Source organism: Caretta caretta, chromosome 4 (genome assembly GCF_965140235.1).
Source record: "Caretta caretta isolate rCarCar2 chromosome 4, rCarCar1.hap1, whole genome shotgun sequence".
Lineage (NCBI taxonomy): Eukaryota > Metazoa > Chordata > Testudines > Cheloniidae > Caretta > Caretta caretta.
The window spans coordinates 73942157-73959809 of NC_134209.1; the positions used below are offsets into that span (position 1 = coordinate 73942157).

The window sequence follows — 17653 nt, forward strand, 5'->3', positions numbered from 1 at the left end:
TCAAAATATTTTATCAAAATTGTTTTTGATGAAACAGGTTTTTTTGGATGAAAAGTTGACATTTTCCAAGGAAATTTGACAAAACAGGGGTAAGGGGGAGGGAAATTGTTCTCTTTAAAGATGTCGGTGGAATTATTTTTCCACAACTTACTCTACTCACAACTTAGATCCCCCTAAGAATCTTGAGGGTTACTACCCTTTCCTGTACGCTACATTAGTGAGACTGCTGTTTAAATGTTAGGCTAGGCAATACAGAATTCTCCTTTGGCTACATCCTTCCCCCTCCATCTTATTTAGATTTCAGGGAAGACGCTGAGTAATGAGCTAGCGAGTTCCTTATGATATTCATGTATAATCTATTCCAGATATTGCAATATACATATATAATCTACTTCCCTTCATGGGCTGGAACCAAGACATCAGAGCTGATCACCCTTTAAACCCTTGAGAAACTTCAGATATGAATCCAAATTTGAATCAGAAATCTGCAACTCAGTCACTTTTCTCCAACTGAAATGCAGCCTTCCTGTTGTCATTTCTTCTACTTCCTGCTTGGATGAGTCAGGATTTTGGGTCTGCTTCTTATGATTGGAGACTTCACATTCTCTTCCAAATAATTTACTCTTTCAGAAAGAATTTCTGATATGATCTTGTATTGAGTAGTGTAATTCAGGAAGAGTCAGCAAAGGAGAGACAAAAAAGGCTATAGCAATGATAGATAGTGGACTACACTTGCTATGAATGGAATTTGCATCATGCTATTGGAAAACTATATAAAAGTCACACAGATATTACCCTGAATAATACTGTGATATCAGTATTGTCAAGGATGAAAGTTGATCATTCTAGTTTACATTTCTAATAGTTTTGCCAGAAAAGTGGAACTGGAAGACACCAGTGAACGGGTCTGACCCTTTTCTAACCAACTATCCTAAATATAAAATGGATACTGCAAGAGATCTCAGAGAACACTTTGGGTTTGAAATAACTAGAGATAATCAAAGTATTGTCCTTGCACTGATGAATTTCACTGGGTTTTTTTTTTCACTTAGAAATGCCTGCATTAACCTTGTATTGATTATAAGACTAGGGAGTCAGTGGTATTACAGGGTCAGCAGTGAAGCTATATGCAAAAGATCCAATTGTAACAATTATATCTCTGAATATTTTATGCAGTTCCGATAAAATTTGTTCATGCTTTAAAGACCTGCAGCATAGTAGATAAAATAACTTAATTATCTAATAGTGCATCCTTTTGTGAGACATTCCATTAGCTGATTGCACACATTTAATTGTGTTTAAACTCAGGTCACTTTGCCTTCCCATCCACCTTTCTCTGGTAAAAGTAAATACAGTATGTCCTTTATAGCAAGCCACGTATTAATCCCTATACAATCATTGTACACAAGGATTGCTTTCAAAAATCTTGATAATATGAATGTTTTATGAATGCATTAAAAGATGGACAAGCACTCTAAGTCTTCTTGAAAGATACTGCTTTGGCTGTCCTCCTACACTGAACTCTGAATGTTTCATTAGCTCCCAGCATTTGGAAAATGTAATGAAGAAGCTGTTTATTTTATAACCTGTCACCAGAATAAAGCAACCTCAACAGAATTCCACTGTATTAACCCAAATAAGCAATTCCAGATATGGCTTTGTACCTATGATTTATAGGACAACATAAGAAACTGTAGTCACTCAGGGCTAGTAGAGGATCAACTGTCTGTGGCCACAAAAGGGAGTAAGAGTAACTAAGGCACTTCCTGACTCTGTTACTTGTCCTTCCTATACCATAGGCATACATAGGTGGGTGGGAGAGGAAAGGAAAAAATGGGACAGAGAGTAGAGGAGAACCTTGGTTTGCCCCTCGCATGCCAGTGCTGTATCGGTGCAGAAGGCACTGTGCCAGGGTTAGGTCCGGTGCAGTTTAGTTCCTCCCTGGAGCAGGCAAGCAAACTTGGAGACAGATTGCAACTCCGAGTCATAGTCTGATTCATAAGCTGCTCTCAGGGCAACATAACTAGACACTGCCACTTTTTCAGAATAGATCATAATGGGATAACCTAGCCCTCATTCTAATAGGACTAGTTTTATGATGCTGGGAGTCTCTGCAAGGTTATTCTTGGGAAAGAACTCTACAGATCTCCTCAATCTCTTTCTCCCCTTCATACTTTACCTAAAATTATCATTAATAATAATAAGAAATGCTTAGAAGGCACGGACTTGGCTCATGGTGTACCAATCAATGTGACAGACCCTATAAGCCAAGGTAAAATTAGGGACTGTCTGAAAAGTAGTAGGTAACCTGAAAAATAGGATTTTCTCTTGACAGTGGCATTTATGAGTCCCAAAGAGTTCTCCCTAAATTCTAACATTTATTTTGGTTCTATTTACGTAATAATGCTATTCATTTATAATAACATATCAATTAAATGGTTAACTATAAACCATGCCTCTTAGCCACTGTCACTACAGCTCCATTGCTGAAGAAGGGTTTCCTGCAGCAGTAGATACTCATGGAATCTTTTTGGTAACAATAGATGTAATTGGCCAGTACATTCTGCTACAAGGTTAAACGTGCCACTGTTCTGCCTTTCCCAGGTCTTCTCACAGATCAGGGTAATCTAAGAATCTCTGCAACAGCGGGCTAGTCACCAGGGGAGATTTTCTAGAATAATGAATAAATAGTTACCATGGATTCTGGTATCGATGAGTTATCTCATCTTCAGCAGCCTGACGGAATTCTCCAGTCTGTCAAAGAGAAACAAAGCATGTTGTTTTGGCAGCATGTTGACAAGGAGAATTGATATTATATTTGTCTGCCCCTCTCCAATCAGAGTGGGAGTGGGGAGAGAGTCCATGAACAGATTTGAAAGCCAAAGAAGGGTGCTATGGTTCTACATCTTGAAATGTGAAAGCAACCTGAGTGCAGCATTCTGACCCCCTTAAAATTTAGAGAGGAAGAATTTAGAAAGACAGTAAAACTGAAATTGTACGGCTATATTTCTACAATGTCTCAGGCAATGGAACAAGGGACTTAAGAGTTAAGCAATGTCTGGTACATCTAAGGGTCCTGTATGGGGATGGTAAAATTGAAAAGATCAAAAAAGTTCACAATAGGCTACAAATCAGAGAACATGTGGGCAAAAAGGGGGCAGGGCAGCAGATGGCAGTATGTGGAAGTCAAAGAGAAATCCAGGGCAAAAGGAAAACGCTGGTCTACAGGAAGTAATATTTTTTAAACTTAAATTGGCTCAGCAAGATAGTCTCACACGCTACTTGTACACGTATCTTGATGGGGGAAGCAACAATAGAGCACACGGTGTGCATTTTTCAGCAACACGCTTACCTTGAATACCACATCCTATTTTCCCCACTCTACTCTTACCCATTTTTGCTTCTCCCCATCTCTCTCCAGTTGGACCTTAGATGCACCATGTCTATTAACAAATCTGAGGGTAGAAATTAAAATAGGAAAGCCAATCTAAGCGTTTCTCATTTGAATTCCTGTAATGCTGCTTATCGAAGGGCAGAACTTGGTGCATTGCAAACAATTCTGCTACAAATCTCTGAATCAAAACTTCAGTTATTTCTATGAAATTCAAGCATCATATGATGTCTTCATTGTTCTCTTTAGCTTTTCTAAGTCATATTCGTCTTTGCCAACAGTTACAGGAGTTATGCAGTCCAACACTGAAAATGCCAGTCATTGCTAAAGCAGCAACCAGTTTGCCACATAATTACTTCCTTGCTCTAGTCTGCTGTCCATGTTATTTTGTTTTGAGAAGGTTCTTTGTTTAATCCACCATCATTAAGTAGTGATGGAACTATAGTCCCATAATTCAAAATGTACCTTGTTTTCATTTCATGCTTTTACCAGCTCACACCCTGCAGCTTGCCTCCTCTCTTGCTGTTGCCTTTCCTGTCCTATTCCCTCTCCCCAGCCTCACTTCTGTCTCCGTTTCTCTCAGGAGTTGTAATGAAAAACCAGCACTTACCTTGTGGCCCCTCTCTGCTTCTGCAGAATTTAAGCTTATGATTAAAAAAATAAAAGTTACATTTCTATCCCTTATGGCTGCAAAGAAAACATCTTCTAAAGGTGAACCCATGCTGTGCTATATTAGTAAGTCTGCAGATATAGGAATGACAGCTTTAAGGGCAAATTGTATTTCCCTCACAGAGAGTACGTCTGCACTGCAATAAAAAACCTGCTGCACTGAGTCTCAGAGCCCAAGTCATCAATGTGGGCCCACAGGACTCGAGCTGCAGGGCTAAAAACTGCAGTGTAAACATTCGGCCTGGATCATGGGTTCTGAGAACCTCCCCCCCACAGGGTTTCTGAGCCCCGGGATCCAGCCTGAGCCTAAATGTCCTCACTGCAATATTTAGCCAACAGCCCTAACTCTGAGGCGGCCCAGGCCAGCTGTGGCCATGCCACAAGTCTTTTATTGAACTGTGGATGTATCCAGAGGCTCTGAGACAGCAATGTATATGAGCCCATTATGCATGAGAGGAGTTGCACGGAAATCCGTGCTTAAAGTTAGGCCCATGCATTTATGTACCCTGCTGAATTGGCTCCATAAAGCCCAAGTATTCAGGCTATAAGTGAAGTGTGAGGGGATGAAAAGCAAAAACCACAACAAAATCCTTGTGTGGTGCAGCCAGTTACTCCAGGCTATGGGTCAGCATAGCAGCTATAGTTTCCTTCCTGCTTCCCTCCTCCCCCCCTCATCCATCCACCAGCCCCCACATATGCCACTTGTTAGGACCACTGGATTCATGTAACTGCAGATCCAGCATCCACTGTCCAGCCTGCTCTCCATGCCACCCTCTTTGCTGGCTTGTTCAGGAGCCACTAAATGCAAACATAGGGCACACAGGTCCTCAAAGTTTTATAAGGAAGCTCCCTGAGCCGGCACATCCCATCCCAGTTTTCCTATAAAAATGTCTTTGAGACAGGGGACACAGCAACAAGGAATGGACTGTAGTCTTGGGGAAGCAGTCTGGGGTTTATAAACAACAGCCATCCTGCAGACCCTGGCTTTATGGCCCATCACCAGGGTTCAGTGAACAGAAAGGACTGGAACTCCTCACACCAGCAAGGGATCAGGCTAGCTCTTGGTTGTCCTCACTAGTGTTTCTCAAAGCAGCAGAAGAGCAGGGCTGGCTGGGAAATGTAATTCCTTATGATAGCCATAATTATTCCTCTTTTGTAAGGCACCATGGAAAATATGGTCAGTATATAAACAGTATCCTTGCTAAAATTTGGGGGAAGAGACCTGGAGAGAGACAGGCTCTTTTTATGGTCTCTCCTGGAAGACATGAACAGTTAATTCTACAGACCTAGTGTTGGGGGAGCAGTAGCAACAAATATTAATATTATGGTACCACCCAAAAGCCCCACTTGGGACAGGGCCCCATTGTGATGGGTAATGTGTAAACAGAAAAGATAATCCTTTTCCTGAAGGGTTTATAATCTATGGCCCTAGATTGCTGGTTTTTCCTTTATTGGGGTTTGGGTGTGCTTAGACCAGGTTAAGGCATGTGATATGTGTCTTACTTAGAGAAGCAGCTTTTGGTACAAGTGACTTATAAGTATTTGGTGCCTAGACACCATAGTGACGGGCACACAAGTAATGTCTATAAAAAGGTATTGTTAGCTCATGGGTGGGATCTTGCAAGGGTTGATTGCCACTGGTAGCTTTTCTCCAGTGAGGGGCCTCCACTGATGGAATTTGCTCCCCTCGGAGCTCTGCCAGAACCAGAGTTTGTCAAGCTTCAGGGTCTGACACAAAGCCCTTTAAAAATGGTTTGTATGAGTTCTTATTTTTGTTCGGTTTTGGTTATTTTGTATTAACAGTTGGTCTAGTAAGACACTGATGATAGTAATGCAAGGGGCAATTAGGTTGCCATTACTTGCTGCTAACTTATCAACAGGGCCCTACCAAATTCATGGTCCATTTTGGTCAATTTCACGGTCATAGGATTTAAAAACTCGTAAATTTCATGGTTTTAGCTATTTAAATCTGAAATTTCACAGTGTTGTAATTGTAGGGGTCCTGACCCAAAGGAGTTGTGCAGGGTCGCAAGGTTATTGTAGAGGGGGCTGTAGTACTGCTACCATGACTTCTGTGCTGCTGCTGGCGTCAGCGCTGCCTTCAGAGCTGGGCAGCTGGAGAGCGATGGCTGCTGGCCAGAAGCCCATCTCTGAAGGCAGAGCCATCAACAGCAGCACTGGAGAAGTAAGGATGTCAGGGTATGCTATTGCCACTCTTACTTCTGCGCTGCTGCCTGCAGAGCTGGGCCCTTAGTCAGCAGCTGTCACTCTTGGCCACCCAGCTCTGAAGGCAGCGCAGAAGTAAGGGTAGCAATCCCGCGACCCTCCTAAAATGACCCTGTGACCCCCCTGCAACTCCTTTTTGGGTCAGAACCCCCAATGTGAGAAACGCTGGTCTCCCCCCATGAAATCTGTATAGTATAGGATAAAAGCACACCAAAAACCAGATTTCACGATCCGTGATACATTTTTCAAGGCTGTGAATTTGGTAGATCCCTACTTATCAAACTTGTTTTTAAGTTTATATTTATTTATTTGTTTATTTTATAGGCCTAGTTGCTATGGCAACAGGAATTCATAGAAAACAAAATAAACCAGAATAAAATTAAAAAGACAGATGGCAAAGCAGAGTCATTCTGAATAGTAATGCAAACAAAGGAAATAGCTATCTCACTTACATCAGGTAATCCAGAAGTAACTCCACTGAAGTCAATTGTGTTTACATAAAGAAAAGGAGTACTTGTGGCACCTTAGAGACTAACCAATTTATTTGAGCATGAGCTTTCGTGAGCTACAGCTCACTTCATCAGATGTGTACCGTGGAAACTGCAGCAGACTTTATATACACACAGAGAATATGAAACAATACCTCCTCCCACCCCACTGTGGGAGGAGGTATTGTTTCATATTCTCTGTGTGTATATAAAGTCTGCTGCAGTTTCCACGGTACACATCTGATGAAGTGAGCTGTAGCTCACGAAAGCTCATGCTCAAATAAATTGGTTAGTCTCTAAGGTGCCACAAGTACTCCTTTTCTTTTTGCAAATACAGACTAACACGGCTGTTCCTCTGAAACCTGTGTTTACATAGGTGTACATGAAAAGAAAATAAGGCTCAATATCCACAAATATCACCAACCATCAAACTGGAGAATGGTCAAGTTCTTTCTGTTTCTTCCCCTCTATTCCTGCTGGGAGCCAAACTTTAAAAATGGGGAAACCAGATATGGAAGGAGAGAGAAAAGGGGTCATGCAGAATGTCTAGCATGGGGGATATTGCAGGAAATTGCAGGGAGTCCCTGAAATAGAGGGGGATGGGTGCGTGGCACACAGGGAGCTTGTGAGGTGGAATGCAAGGAACTCATGGTGGGTGCAATGAGCTCAGCCTACATAGGCTTCAAAGTATGTGACCCCCTAGTTCATGAGGTTTGTAAAGCAAAATGAACTAAAATACTTCATGGCCAAGAAGATGAAATTTTAGGGCTGAACTCAACACTCAGTTGCATTGAAGTAAATCCACAATAATAAAGCTATTGCAAATTTAACCTGGTATAACTGAGACCAGAATTTGGCAGTAGACTTCGCCCTAAAGGATCAGCAGCAACTTGAAATAGCAATATGGTCATTTAGAAGTAATATATCTTTTTCCTATATAGTGAGCGCATTTATCTGATGCAGGGATGGCAACAGGAATATGGGTTCGGAGACTCTTACATACAATGTCAACAATTGTTCAGAACACAATGTGTTTGTATTTTCAGAAATGTTAGGGTGCTAACACTGGCAGAAATGTTGTGAGTCAGACATCACCACTTTGTACAACAGATCTGAAAATATGTTTGTTAAGGTCCTTCCCCACTCTGAATTCTAGGGTACAGATGTGGGGACCTGCATGAAAGACCCCCTAAGCTTATTCTTACCAGCTTAGGTTAAAAACTTCCCCAAGGTACAAACTTTGCCTTGTCCTTGAACAGTATGCTGCCACCACCAAGCGTTTTAAACAAAGAACAGGTAAAGAGCCGACTTGGAGACGTCTTCCCCCAAAATATCCCTCCAAGCCCTACACCCCCTTTCCTGGGGAAGGCTTGATAATAATCCTCACCAAATTGGTACGGTGAACACAGACCCAAACCCTTGGATCTTAAGAACAATGAAAAATCAATCAGGTTCTTAAAATAAGGATTTTAACTAAAGAAAAGGTAAAAGAATCACCTCTGTAAAATCAGGATGGTAAATACCTTACAGGGTAATCAGATTCAAAACATAGAGAATCCCTCTAGGCAAAACCTTAAGTTACAAAAAGACACAAAAACAGGAATATACATTCCATTCAGCACAGCTTATTTTACCAGCCATTAAACAAAAGAAACTCTAATGCATTTTCTAGCTAGATTACTTACTAATTTAACAGGAGTTGGAAGGCTTGCATTTCTGATCTGTTCCCAGCAAAAGCATCACAAAGACAGATAGAACCCTTTGTTCCCCCCCCCCCTTCAGATTTGAAAGTATCTTGTCCCCTCATTGGTCATTTTGGGTAAGGTGCCAGCAAGGTTACCTTAGCTTCTTAACCCTTTACTGGTGAAAAGGTTTTGCCTCTGGCCAGCTGGGATTTTATAGCACTGTATATAGAAAGGTGGTTACCCTTCCCTTTTTATTTATGACAACATTTATCTAAAAGAGCTTGAAGTTTTATATTCCTGGTTAGTATATCTGATTTAACTACAATCTTCTATGACACAAGAGAGGATAAATAATATTTAAGTGAAACAAACTCATAGCCACTGAGCTGTCTGATTCTAGTAAAGGTGCTTTTAAAAGATACTTTTATAACTTTGTAGCAAAGTCCAAAGATGTTCTTTTTAATTTTAATTTGTATTGACAGCAACATCTGCAGATCAGAAATGTGGGAGCTGAAATTATTTGAAGACTGTCAGGCATTTGAGAGAGACCTGGACTCCATGTGTGTTATTGATTCTATAAGGGGAAAGCAGTTCAAAACCATTTTCGGTTCCAGAAGAAGCTGATTTAGAAGTATCAAGTAAAATAGGAAAACTGTTAAAAGAAAAACAGCTGTGTATTGATATCTAAGGTAAAATGTTCATCCTATTAATGGCTATCTGATAAAGGAATACACTGGTTACACTGTTAGGCTAAATTTAGCAGCCTCTTTATCACAGACAGGAAATGAAGCAGTGAAGGAGGGCAGGGTGCAACTGCTCAGCTCAACTCTGGTTTCCACTAAAATCTGAAGAGTTCACCCCACATAGATCCTTCACGACAAGAGAGCAGAGGTGACATGCCAGGATGGGGTGTGAATTTTGCATTTTATGCATCCGTTTCCTGTCCCAGATGATTTAGGTCTCCTCCTCCTGTTATTGTAGGTTGAATTGAGTGGTTGCACATGATGCTGTACTCAAAAGAGATACAACTACTCCTGCTTCTGTAGGGCAATGCTGCCAGGAACGCTTCTATGCCCAAATAATTCAGGATCCTAAATAAAGAGATTCCTTAGTTTCTACATACTGGCACCCAGTACTAAGAATGAAGAGAATTAGGTTCCACATTATTATTTAATTTCTGCCTATTTTTGAGTGGCAACCACCACCATCACCCATTCATGAGTCCATACCAGCGTATACATTGGTGGGTGTGTATATTTATAAACACACCCATTTATGCTTTCACAAAGCTTTTTCTCATACCAGACTCATTTGAGCAGGATATATTGTTTGAACAAAGAAGTATGAGACATTAATCAAAGCCAGTATTCTTCCTAGGAATGTACACCTGCTCAGATTTTGCAGCGAAGCAATCAATGAAGGTTCAGACTTTGACCTAGAAAGGACATTGTTTTGCAAGAGTGCCCAAATTATGCCCTTAGGGCCAAATGTAGCTTTCAGAGTCCTCAAATGCCTTTTAGTTCCCTGTGTCAAAGCTATGAAGGAACAACCCATGGAAACTAAAGTTTTAACAGTTTAGAGCCAAAGTCTGCTGTTCTTCTCTAATAGTTCTCGAAATGCCCTGGGCTTTTTCTTTTCCACTGCTGGTAAACTCAAACACAAACAGTTCCTACCCATCCACCACGGAAAATAATCTGTTATGTTTTCAGCTGTAGCTATTTATACATTGTGCTACTGTGCATATTCCTGTGCTACTGTGCAGAGGGGATAAAGGTTGGAGGGCCACCTTTTCCTCCTTGTCGTCCTCTGGGTGGGAAAGAGCTGAACCAGGATAGCTGCCCCCTTCCTGCTTTTCTTCACAGGATGTTGGAAGAAGGACCAGGCCAGGCTCCTCCATCCTTTGTTTCTGTTACTTTTCACAATAATGACAACTGGGGAGAGGAAATTGCATCCAATGGAGGAGTGGGAAAACACAGGGCCCCAAGAGTGGGGTAAGAATTCATATACTGTACACCGAACTGATAATCTGGGGTTTTTAAACTATGTTCATTGACTTTTTTTAGGAGTGCAGCTATGTAATGTGTGAACACTATAGGACATATGTAAGCTATGTCTTAGCGATACAAAAAAGCTCTTTCAGGGCAGGAACAGTGTCGTATATGTTTGTACAGCACCTAGCATGATAGTGCCCCGACCTGACTGGGGCCTCAGGCATAACTGGTCAGATCTATTCAATAAAAACATGCAGTTTTGGCATCTGTATATAAAAACTAAAGATTTTTGCAAAAATTGAACACTTTCCTGCAATCCTTACATATGTCAAGCAGGTGTAAGCAAAGGTTGCAGATTCAGTGCCCAGACTGGAGGTAGACAAGCTCCAGAATGTCTTGAGATCCTATTCTCTACTTCTGCTCCCCAAGAGGCTGAGCACCACAAAAGCATTTACAGAGTTCTTAGAGGTAGTGAGCACATACTAGACCTGTGCAACCTGGCAGGATTCTGTTCACAGATGAGTTCAGAAACTCATGCCTACAGTTCTTTTTACGGTATTTGGAAGTGGGCCATCACCTGGAGGTTTACCTTAAAGCTCAAGTTCAAACTCAAACCCTTAAGTGAACCTCGCAACTCTTAAGGGAACCTTCCATCCTAAAGTTAGCTCCTCCCAGCTGTTCCAGTCACTTCCTCCTTCCACACTTCTGGGTGTCAGTTTCCCAGCAAGGTGTTAAAACTCACCCCACATCCATCAAGGCCAAGATTTTCAAAAATGGGTGTCTAAAGCTAACGTCAGTGGGAGGTGCTGTGCATACTGCATTATCTAAAATCAGGCTGTTTGTTTAGGCATCTACATGGACTTGAGAGTCTAACTTCAGGAACCCATTTCTGAAAATGTTTCCCCAAGCTTTCATGAGCATGGGTTGATGTTTGCAAACACATGGGCTCAATTGCTTTAAGATGTTAATAGATTGCACAGCTCTAGTGCACATGTCTTCATTACACAACACAACTTTCCCATTTGATTTGTTTCATGAAAGCTAAGATTTATGAATGCTTCGTATAATTTCAAGTACCACCACTTTAATACATTTGTTGTAATAATGTTGATTGTACATGATCTTAAAAAATGGTGCCTTTTTTATCAAATAAATGTGTTCCATCTTGTTCTCTGATTAACCACTGCACTACAAAGACACAGCATAAAATTACAAAGCAAGACACTCTTTAATGTCATCTAGATGGCATCAGATAAAATTCTGGAGAAATGTATGAGTAGTTACCTTAATCTGCATGCCAGTGAGCAGATTTCCTCTGTTGAGATAACTAAATTCTGTTACTCCCCAGCCAATTTGTCCAGGGTAGGAACGTTTGTGGGGCAATATAGAAGTCGTCCAGGGGGCAGTACGCCACAAGTACTCAAGGTCACTCGTGGCCCCTTGTGCTGGAGTGGTTGCTCCGATGTAGCGAGGATACTCAGGGAGCTTTGTTCTGTAATCACGAATAGCATCTGGGCCTTAGAAAAGAAAAGATTAAAAATTGGTTATATAAAACTGAAGGGTTACATTTCTTACTATTTCAGTATGTGTTGTTCCATCCTTTATTTTCTCAGTTACTTTAATGCAACAACTTTTAAAGACCCGTTTCTCTGCACAAGAGTAGTTCACGCTCATTTTGTCTAGGTCAGATATGTTAAGGACTATTATAAAGAGGAAAGTGATCAATTGTATTCCATGTCCCCTGAAGGTAGGACAAAAGAAATGGGCTTAAGCTACAAGGGCAGCTAAGCTCTGGAATAGGCTTCCAAAGGAGGCTATGGAATCTCCATCTTTGGAAGTTTTTAAGAACAGGTTGGACAAACTCCTGTCAGGGATGGTCTAGCTTTACATGGACCTGCCTCAATGCAAGGGGCTGGACTAGATGACTTCTCAAGGTCCCTTCCAGTCCTACATTTCTATGATTCTATCTTGGTTACAGCATGCTCCCAGGTGGGAAAAAAGCTTTTGAATGGGCACTACTTTTTTATGCTCCTAAAGCACTGACTCTTGAAAAAGAGGCCATAAGGGGAAGCAAAGTAAACCATCATTCTCTGACAGGAAGCAGGATTTTATTGTTTTTGGCTTAGAATTAGGGCCTGCCCAACAAGATGATTCCTTGAGCCCTTCCAAAAACCAGTAGAGCTGCAGCTGTGTCATAGTTTGGGCCCCAAAGGCCAGCGCTGGGCATCTTTGGGAGTTGGCCAGGAATAACTTATAAATATTAGGAAAAGTTACTGTGGCAAAGCTTCTAGCTTGATGAGCAGGGACTAGAACAGTGGACTGTGAGTGAGGAGGTGAGATTTCTATTCCTGGTTTGGCCACTAAATCTTTGCCTGATCTTGAGCAAGTCACTTTCCTCAGGTTCCCCACGTGTAAAGTAAGAATAATGATCTTTACACACCTTGGTGCAGTACTTCTAAGTCTATGGATGAAAATAACTATATAACGATTTTGTATTATTACATTTACATTTAGGGCAACAAAAATGATTAGGGGTCTGGAACACATGACTTATGAGGAAAGGCTGAGGGAACTGGGATTGTTTAGCCTGCAGAAGAGAAGAATGAGGGGGGATTTGATAGCTGCTTTCAACTAACTGAAAGGGGGTTCCAAAGAGGATGGCTCTAGACTGTTCTCAATGGTAGCAGATGACAGAACGAGGAGTAATGGTCTCAAGTTGCAGTGGGGGAGGTTTAGATTGGATATTAGGAAAAACTTTTTCACTAAGAGGGTGGTGAAACACTGGAATGCGTTACCTAGGGAGGTGGTAGAATCTCCTTCCTTAGAGGTTTTTAAGGTCAGGCTTGACAAAGCCCTGGCTGGGATGATTTAACTGGGAATTGGTCCTGCTTCGAGCAGGGGGTTGGACTAGATGACCTTCAGGGGTCCCTTCCAACCCTGATATTCTATGATTCTATGATTTAGAAGAATATCCTTGCAACAAAGAGAGGTAGAAACTTACCTGATACAAAATTAAAGCTGACATTAGTACTGATATTCTAAGAAATCCCAAACACTGAGGAGTCCTGACAGAAAGTTCTAAAGGCCGTCCTGGCAGAAATCCCAAACACTTGATCCTGACAGGTTCTAAAGGCTGGTTCTGCCCTAATAGCTAATCCTTAAGGGTATGTCTATACTGCAAATAAAAGGTGTATTCTTAACTCGGGTTAACTAATCTATATTAGCTAACTCAGTTAAAAGAGCAGCGAAGACACAGCAACTCGGGTTATAATTTGAGTTAACAGCCCTAGTTCAATCCCCACCTGCCCTATATGCTTTAAGTTGAGCAGCTAACCCAAGTTAAAAGCAGAGTTGCCATGTCTTCACTGCTATTTTAACCCAAGTTAGTTTATGCAGGTTAGCTAACTTCAGAACACACCTTTTTCTTCCACAGTATAGACTTACCTTAAGTCACAACTACAGTACGTTGATGACAGCTTCCCAAAACTGGTTGTATTAATAGCTCCTTAACATCATTATATTGTGAAGGAAAGATATGTTGCCATTTTCATCATAAACCTCTATTATCAGAGACTTAAACTTTGACATAACAATTTATTCAGACAAAACTAAAGCAAACTCTAAGCCCAGGAGAAAATATTTGCTTTATGTGTTTGGGGGGGGAAGGTAGCAGATTGTTTTTAAGTTGTAATCATTGCAATGGGGTGTACAGGTCTTTTGGGCCCCAAAGGGAAGTTGTCTCAGCCATGACACTCACCACCCCAATATTTCCACAAGGAAGAACCCCAATGGCCCAAGTGGAAAAGCAATGCGACTGGAAAAGAAACAGGTCTTGTCTACGCTTGAAAGGGTTTGCCAGTGGAGCTATTACTGGCAAAACTTTTCTAGGGGAGATGCAGCTTACATCAGGAAAAGAGTTATCTTGCTGCTATAGCCTACACCAGTTCCCTGAACTGAGTAAGCTATACCGGAAAAAAGGCCTTTTTCTGCCAGCATAACTGCAACTTCCATATGAGGAGGGATTATTAAAACTGGGACTTTTCAGCTTAAAAAAGAGACGACTAAGAGGGGATACGATAGAGGTCTATAAAATCATGACTGGTGTGGAGAAAGTAAATAAGGACGTGTTATTTACTCTCTTTCTCCATAACAAGAACTAGGGATCACCAAATTAAATTAATAGGCAGCAGGTTTAAAACTAACAAAAGGAAGTATTTATTCACACAACGTACAGTCAACCTGTGGAACTCTTTGCCAGAGAATGTTGTGAAGGCCAAGACTCTAACAGGGTTCAAAAAAGAACTAGATAAGTTGATGGAGGATAGGTTCATCAATGACTATTAGCCAGGATGGGCAGGGATGCAAAACCAGGCTTGGAAGTGTCCCTAGTCCCTGTTTGCCAGAAGCTGAGAACACGCAACAGGAGATGGATCATTTGATGATTAGCTGTTCTGTTCATTCCCTCTGAAGTACCTGGCATTGGCCACTGTCATAAGACAGACTACTGGGCTAGATGGACCATTGGTCTGACCCAGTATGGCCGTTCTTATGTTCATCTACACTCGGGCTCTTGTCAGCATAGCTATGTTGGTCACAGTGTGTGCGGGGGGGGGGGGGGGATCACACCCTAACTCACACGGCTATGTTGGGTAAACTTTTAAGTGTAGGCACAATTGGAACTTTTCAGGAATAGCTATTCCGCCTTAAATTCAAACCCTACCTTAATGTGAATGAACTTTCAAGTGTATTCAAACCCTAACTACTACTTCCCTCACGTAAGAGATACATTTCCAAACTTCAGATCCCGGTCAGATCTAGTAGGCTCCTGAGACCCATATATGCTGAAGAAACCACCACGTTGGGAGACACAGTGGGAACACTCTAAACAGCGAACTGTCAGCTGTGACTTCTTCCCTTCAGGTTTAGGGATGATTATTCCTAATGTAATGGACTAGGGCACTGCCAATTTAAAACCTTCCAGTGTTAATGGAAAGGAGTAAAAAGAGAGATGCTAGAAAAATTAAGGAAAAATAAAGTAAAACTGGAGAGACTTTCTGATACCAAGGTGAATCATTCCAACATTCAGAGTAACAGCCGTGTTAGTCTGTATTCACAAAAAGAAAAGGAGTACTTGTGGCACCTTAGAGACTAACCAATTTATTTGAGCATAAGCTTTCGTGAGCTATAGCTCACTTCATTGGATGCATACTGTGGAAAGTGTAGAAGATCTTTTTATATACACACAAAGCATGAAAAAATATCTCCTCCCACCCCACTCTCCTGCTGGTAATAGCTTATCTAAAGTGATCACTCTCCTTACAATGTGTATGATAATCAAGTTGGGCCTTCTCACACACACACACCCCACACACAAACCCACTCTCCTGCTGGTAATAGCTTATCTAAAGTGACCACTCTCCTTACAATGTGTATGATAATCAAGGTGGGCCATTTCCAGCACAAATCCAGGGTTTAACAAGAACGTCTGAGGAGGGGGGGAGGGTCGAAAAAACCAAGGGGAAATAGGCTTGAATAGAGACTGGGAGTGGCTAAGTCATTATACAAGGTAACCTAAGTTAATTGTATCCAATTTGCAAATGAATTCCAATTCAACAGTTTCTCGCTGGAGTCTGGATTCGAAGTTATTTTGTTGTAATATAGCAACTTTCATGTCTGTAGTCGCGTGACCAGAGAGATTGAAGTGTTCTCCGACTGGTTTATGAATGTTATAGTTCTTGACATCTGATTTGTGTCCATTTATTCTTTTACGTAGAGACTGTCCAGTCTGACCAATGTACACGGCAGAGGGGCACTGCTGGCACATGATGGCATACATCACATTGGTGGATGTGCAGGTGAAGGAGCCTCTGATAGTGTGGCTGATGTTATTAGGCCCTGTGATGGTGTCCCCTGAATAGATGATATGTGGGCACAGTTGGCAACGGGCTTTGTTGCAAGGATAGGTTCCTAGGTTAGTGGTTCTGTTGTGTGGTATGTGGTTGCTGGTGAGTATTTGCTTCAGGTTGGGGGGCTGTCTGTAGGCAAGGACTGACCTGTCTCCCACGATTTGTGAGAGTGTTGGGTCATCCTTCAGGATAGGTTGTAGATCCTTAATAATGCGTTGGAGGGGTTTTAGTTGGGGGCTGAAGGTGACGGCTAGTGGCATTCTGTTATTTTCTTTGTTAGGCCTGTCCTGTAGTAGGTGACTTCTGGGAACTCTTCTGGCTCTATCAATCTGTTTCTTCACTTCCGCAGGTGGGTACTGTAGTTGTAAGAATGCTTGATAGAGACCTTGTAGGTGTTTGTCTCTGTCTGAGGGGTTGGAGCAAATGCGGTTGTATCGCAGAGCTTGGCTGTAGACGATGGATCGTGTGGTGTGGTCAGGGTGAAAGCTGGAGGCATGCAGGTAGGAATAGTGGTCAGTAGGTTTCCGGTATAGGGTGGTGTTTATGTGACCATCGTTTATTAGCACTGTAGTGTCCAGGAAGTGGATCTCTTGTGTGGACTGGACCAGGCTGAGGTTGATGGTGGGATGGAAATTGTTGAAATCATGGTGGAATTCCTCAAGGGCTTCTTTTCCATGGGTCCAGATGATGAAAATGTCATCAATATAGCGCAAGTAGGGTAGGGGCGTTAGGGGACGAGAGCTGAGGAAGCGTTGTTCTAAGTCAGCCATAAAAATGTTGGCATACTGTGGGGCCATGTGGGTACCCATAGCAGTGCCGCTGATCTGAAGGTATACGTTGTCCCCAAATGTAAAATAGTTATGGGTAAGGTCAAAGTCACAAAGTTCAACCACCAGGTTAGCCGTGACATTATCGGGGATAGTGTTCTTGACGGCTTGTAGTCCATCTTTGTGTGGAATGTTGGTGTAGAGGGCTTCTACATCCATAGTGGCCAGGATGGTGTTATCAAGAAGATCACCGATGGATTGTAGTTTCCTAATGAAGTCAGTGGTGTCTCGAAGGTAGCTGGGAGTGCTGGTAGCGTAGGGCCTGAGGAGGGAGTCTACATAGCCAGACAATCCTGCTGTCGGGGTGCCAATGCCTGAGATGATGGGGCGCCCAGGATTTCCAGGTTTATGGATCTTGGGTAGTAGATAGAATATCCCAGGTCAGGGTTCCAGGGATGTGTCTGTGCGGATTTGATCTTGTGCTTTTTCAGGAGTTTCTTGAGCAAATGCTGTAGTTTCTTTTGGTAACT

The 17653-nt window shown here is 41.9% G+C and overlaps 1 protein-coding gene across 4 annotated transcripts in view; it reads right to left on the reverse strand.

The window, feature by feature from the left end:
• SPMIP2 (sperm microtubule inner protein 2) overlaps positions 1–17653 on the reverse strand; it is a 107298-nt gene that overhangs the window by 51079 nt on the left and 38566 nt on the right. For all 4 annotated transcript variants that reach the window (XM_075127778.1, XM_075127775.1, XM_075127776.1 and 1 more), the window contains exons 2-3: positions 11735–11967; positions 2696–2754 (exon numbers count right to left, since the gene is read on the reverse strand). In XM_075127778.1, the coding sequence (XP_074983879.1) occupies positions 2696–2754; positions 11735–11746 (71 nt within the window). In that variant the 5' untranslated portion in view covers positions 11747–11967. The remainder of the gene's footprint in view (positions 1–2695; positions 2755–11734; positions 11968–17653) is intronic.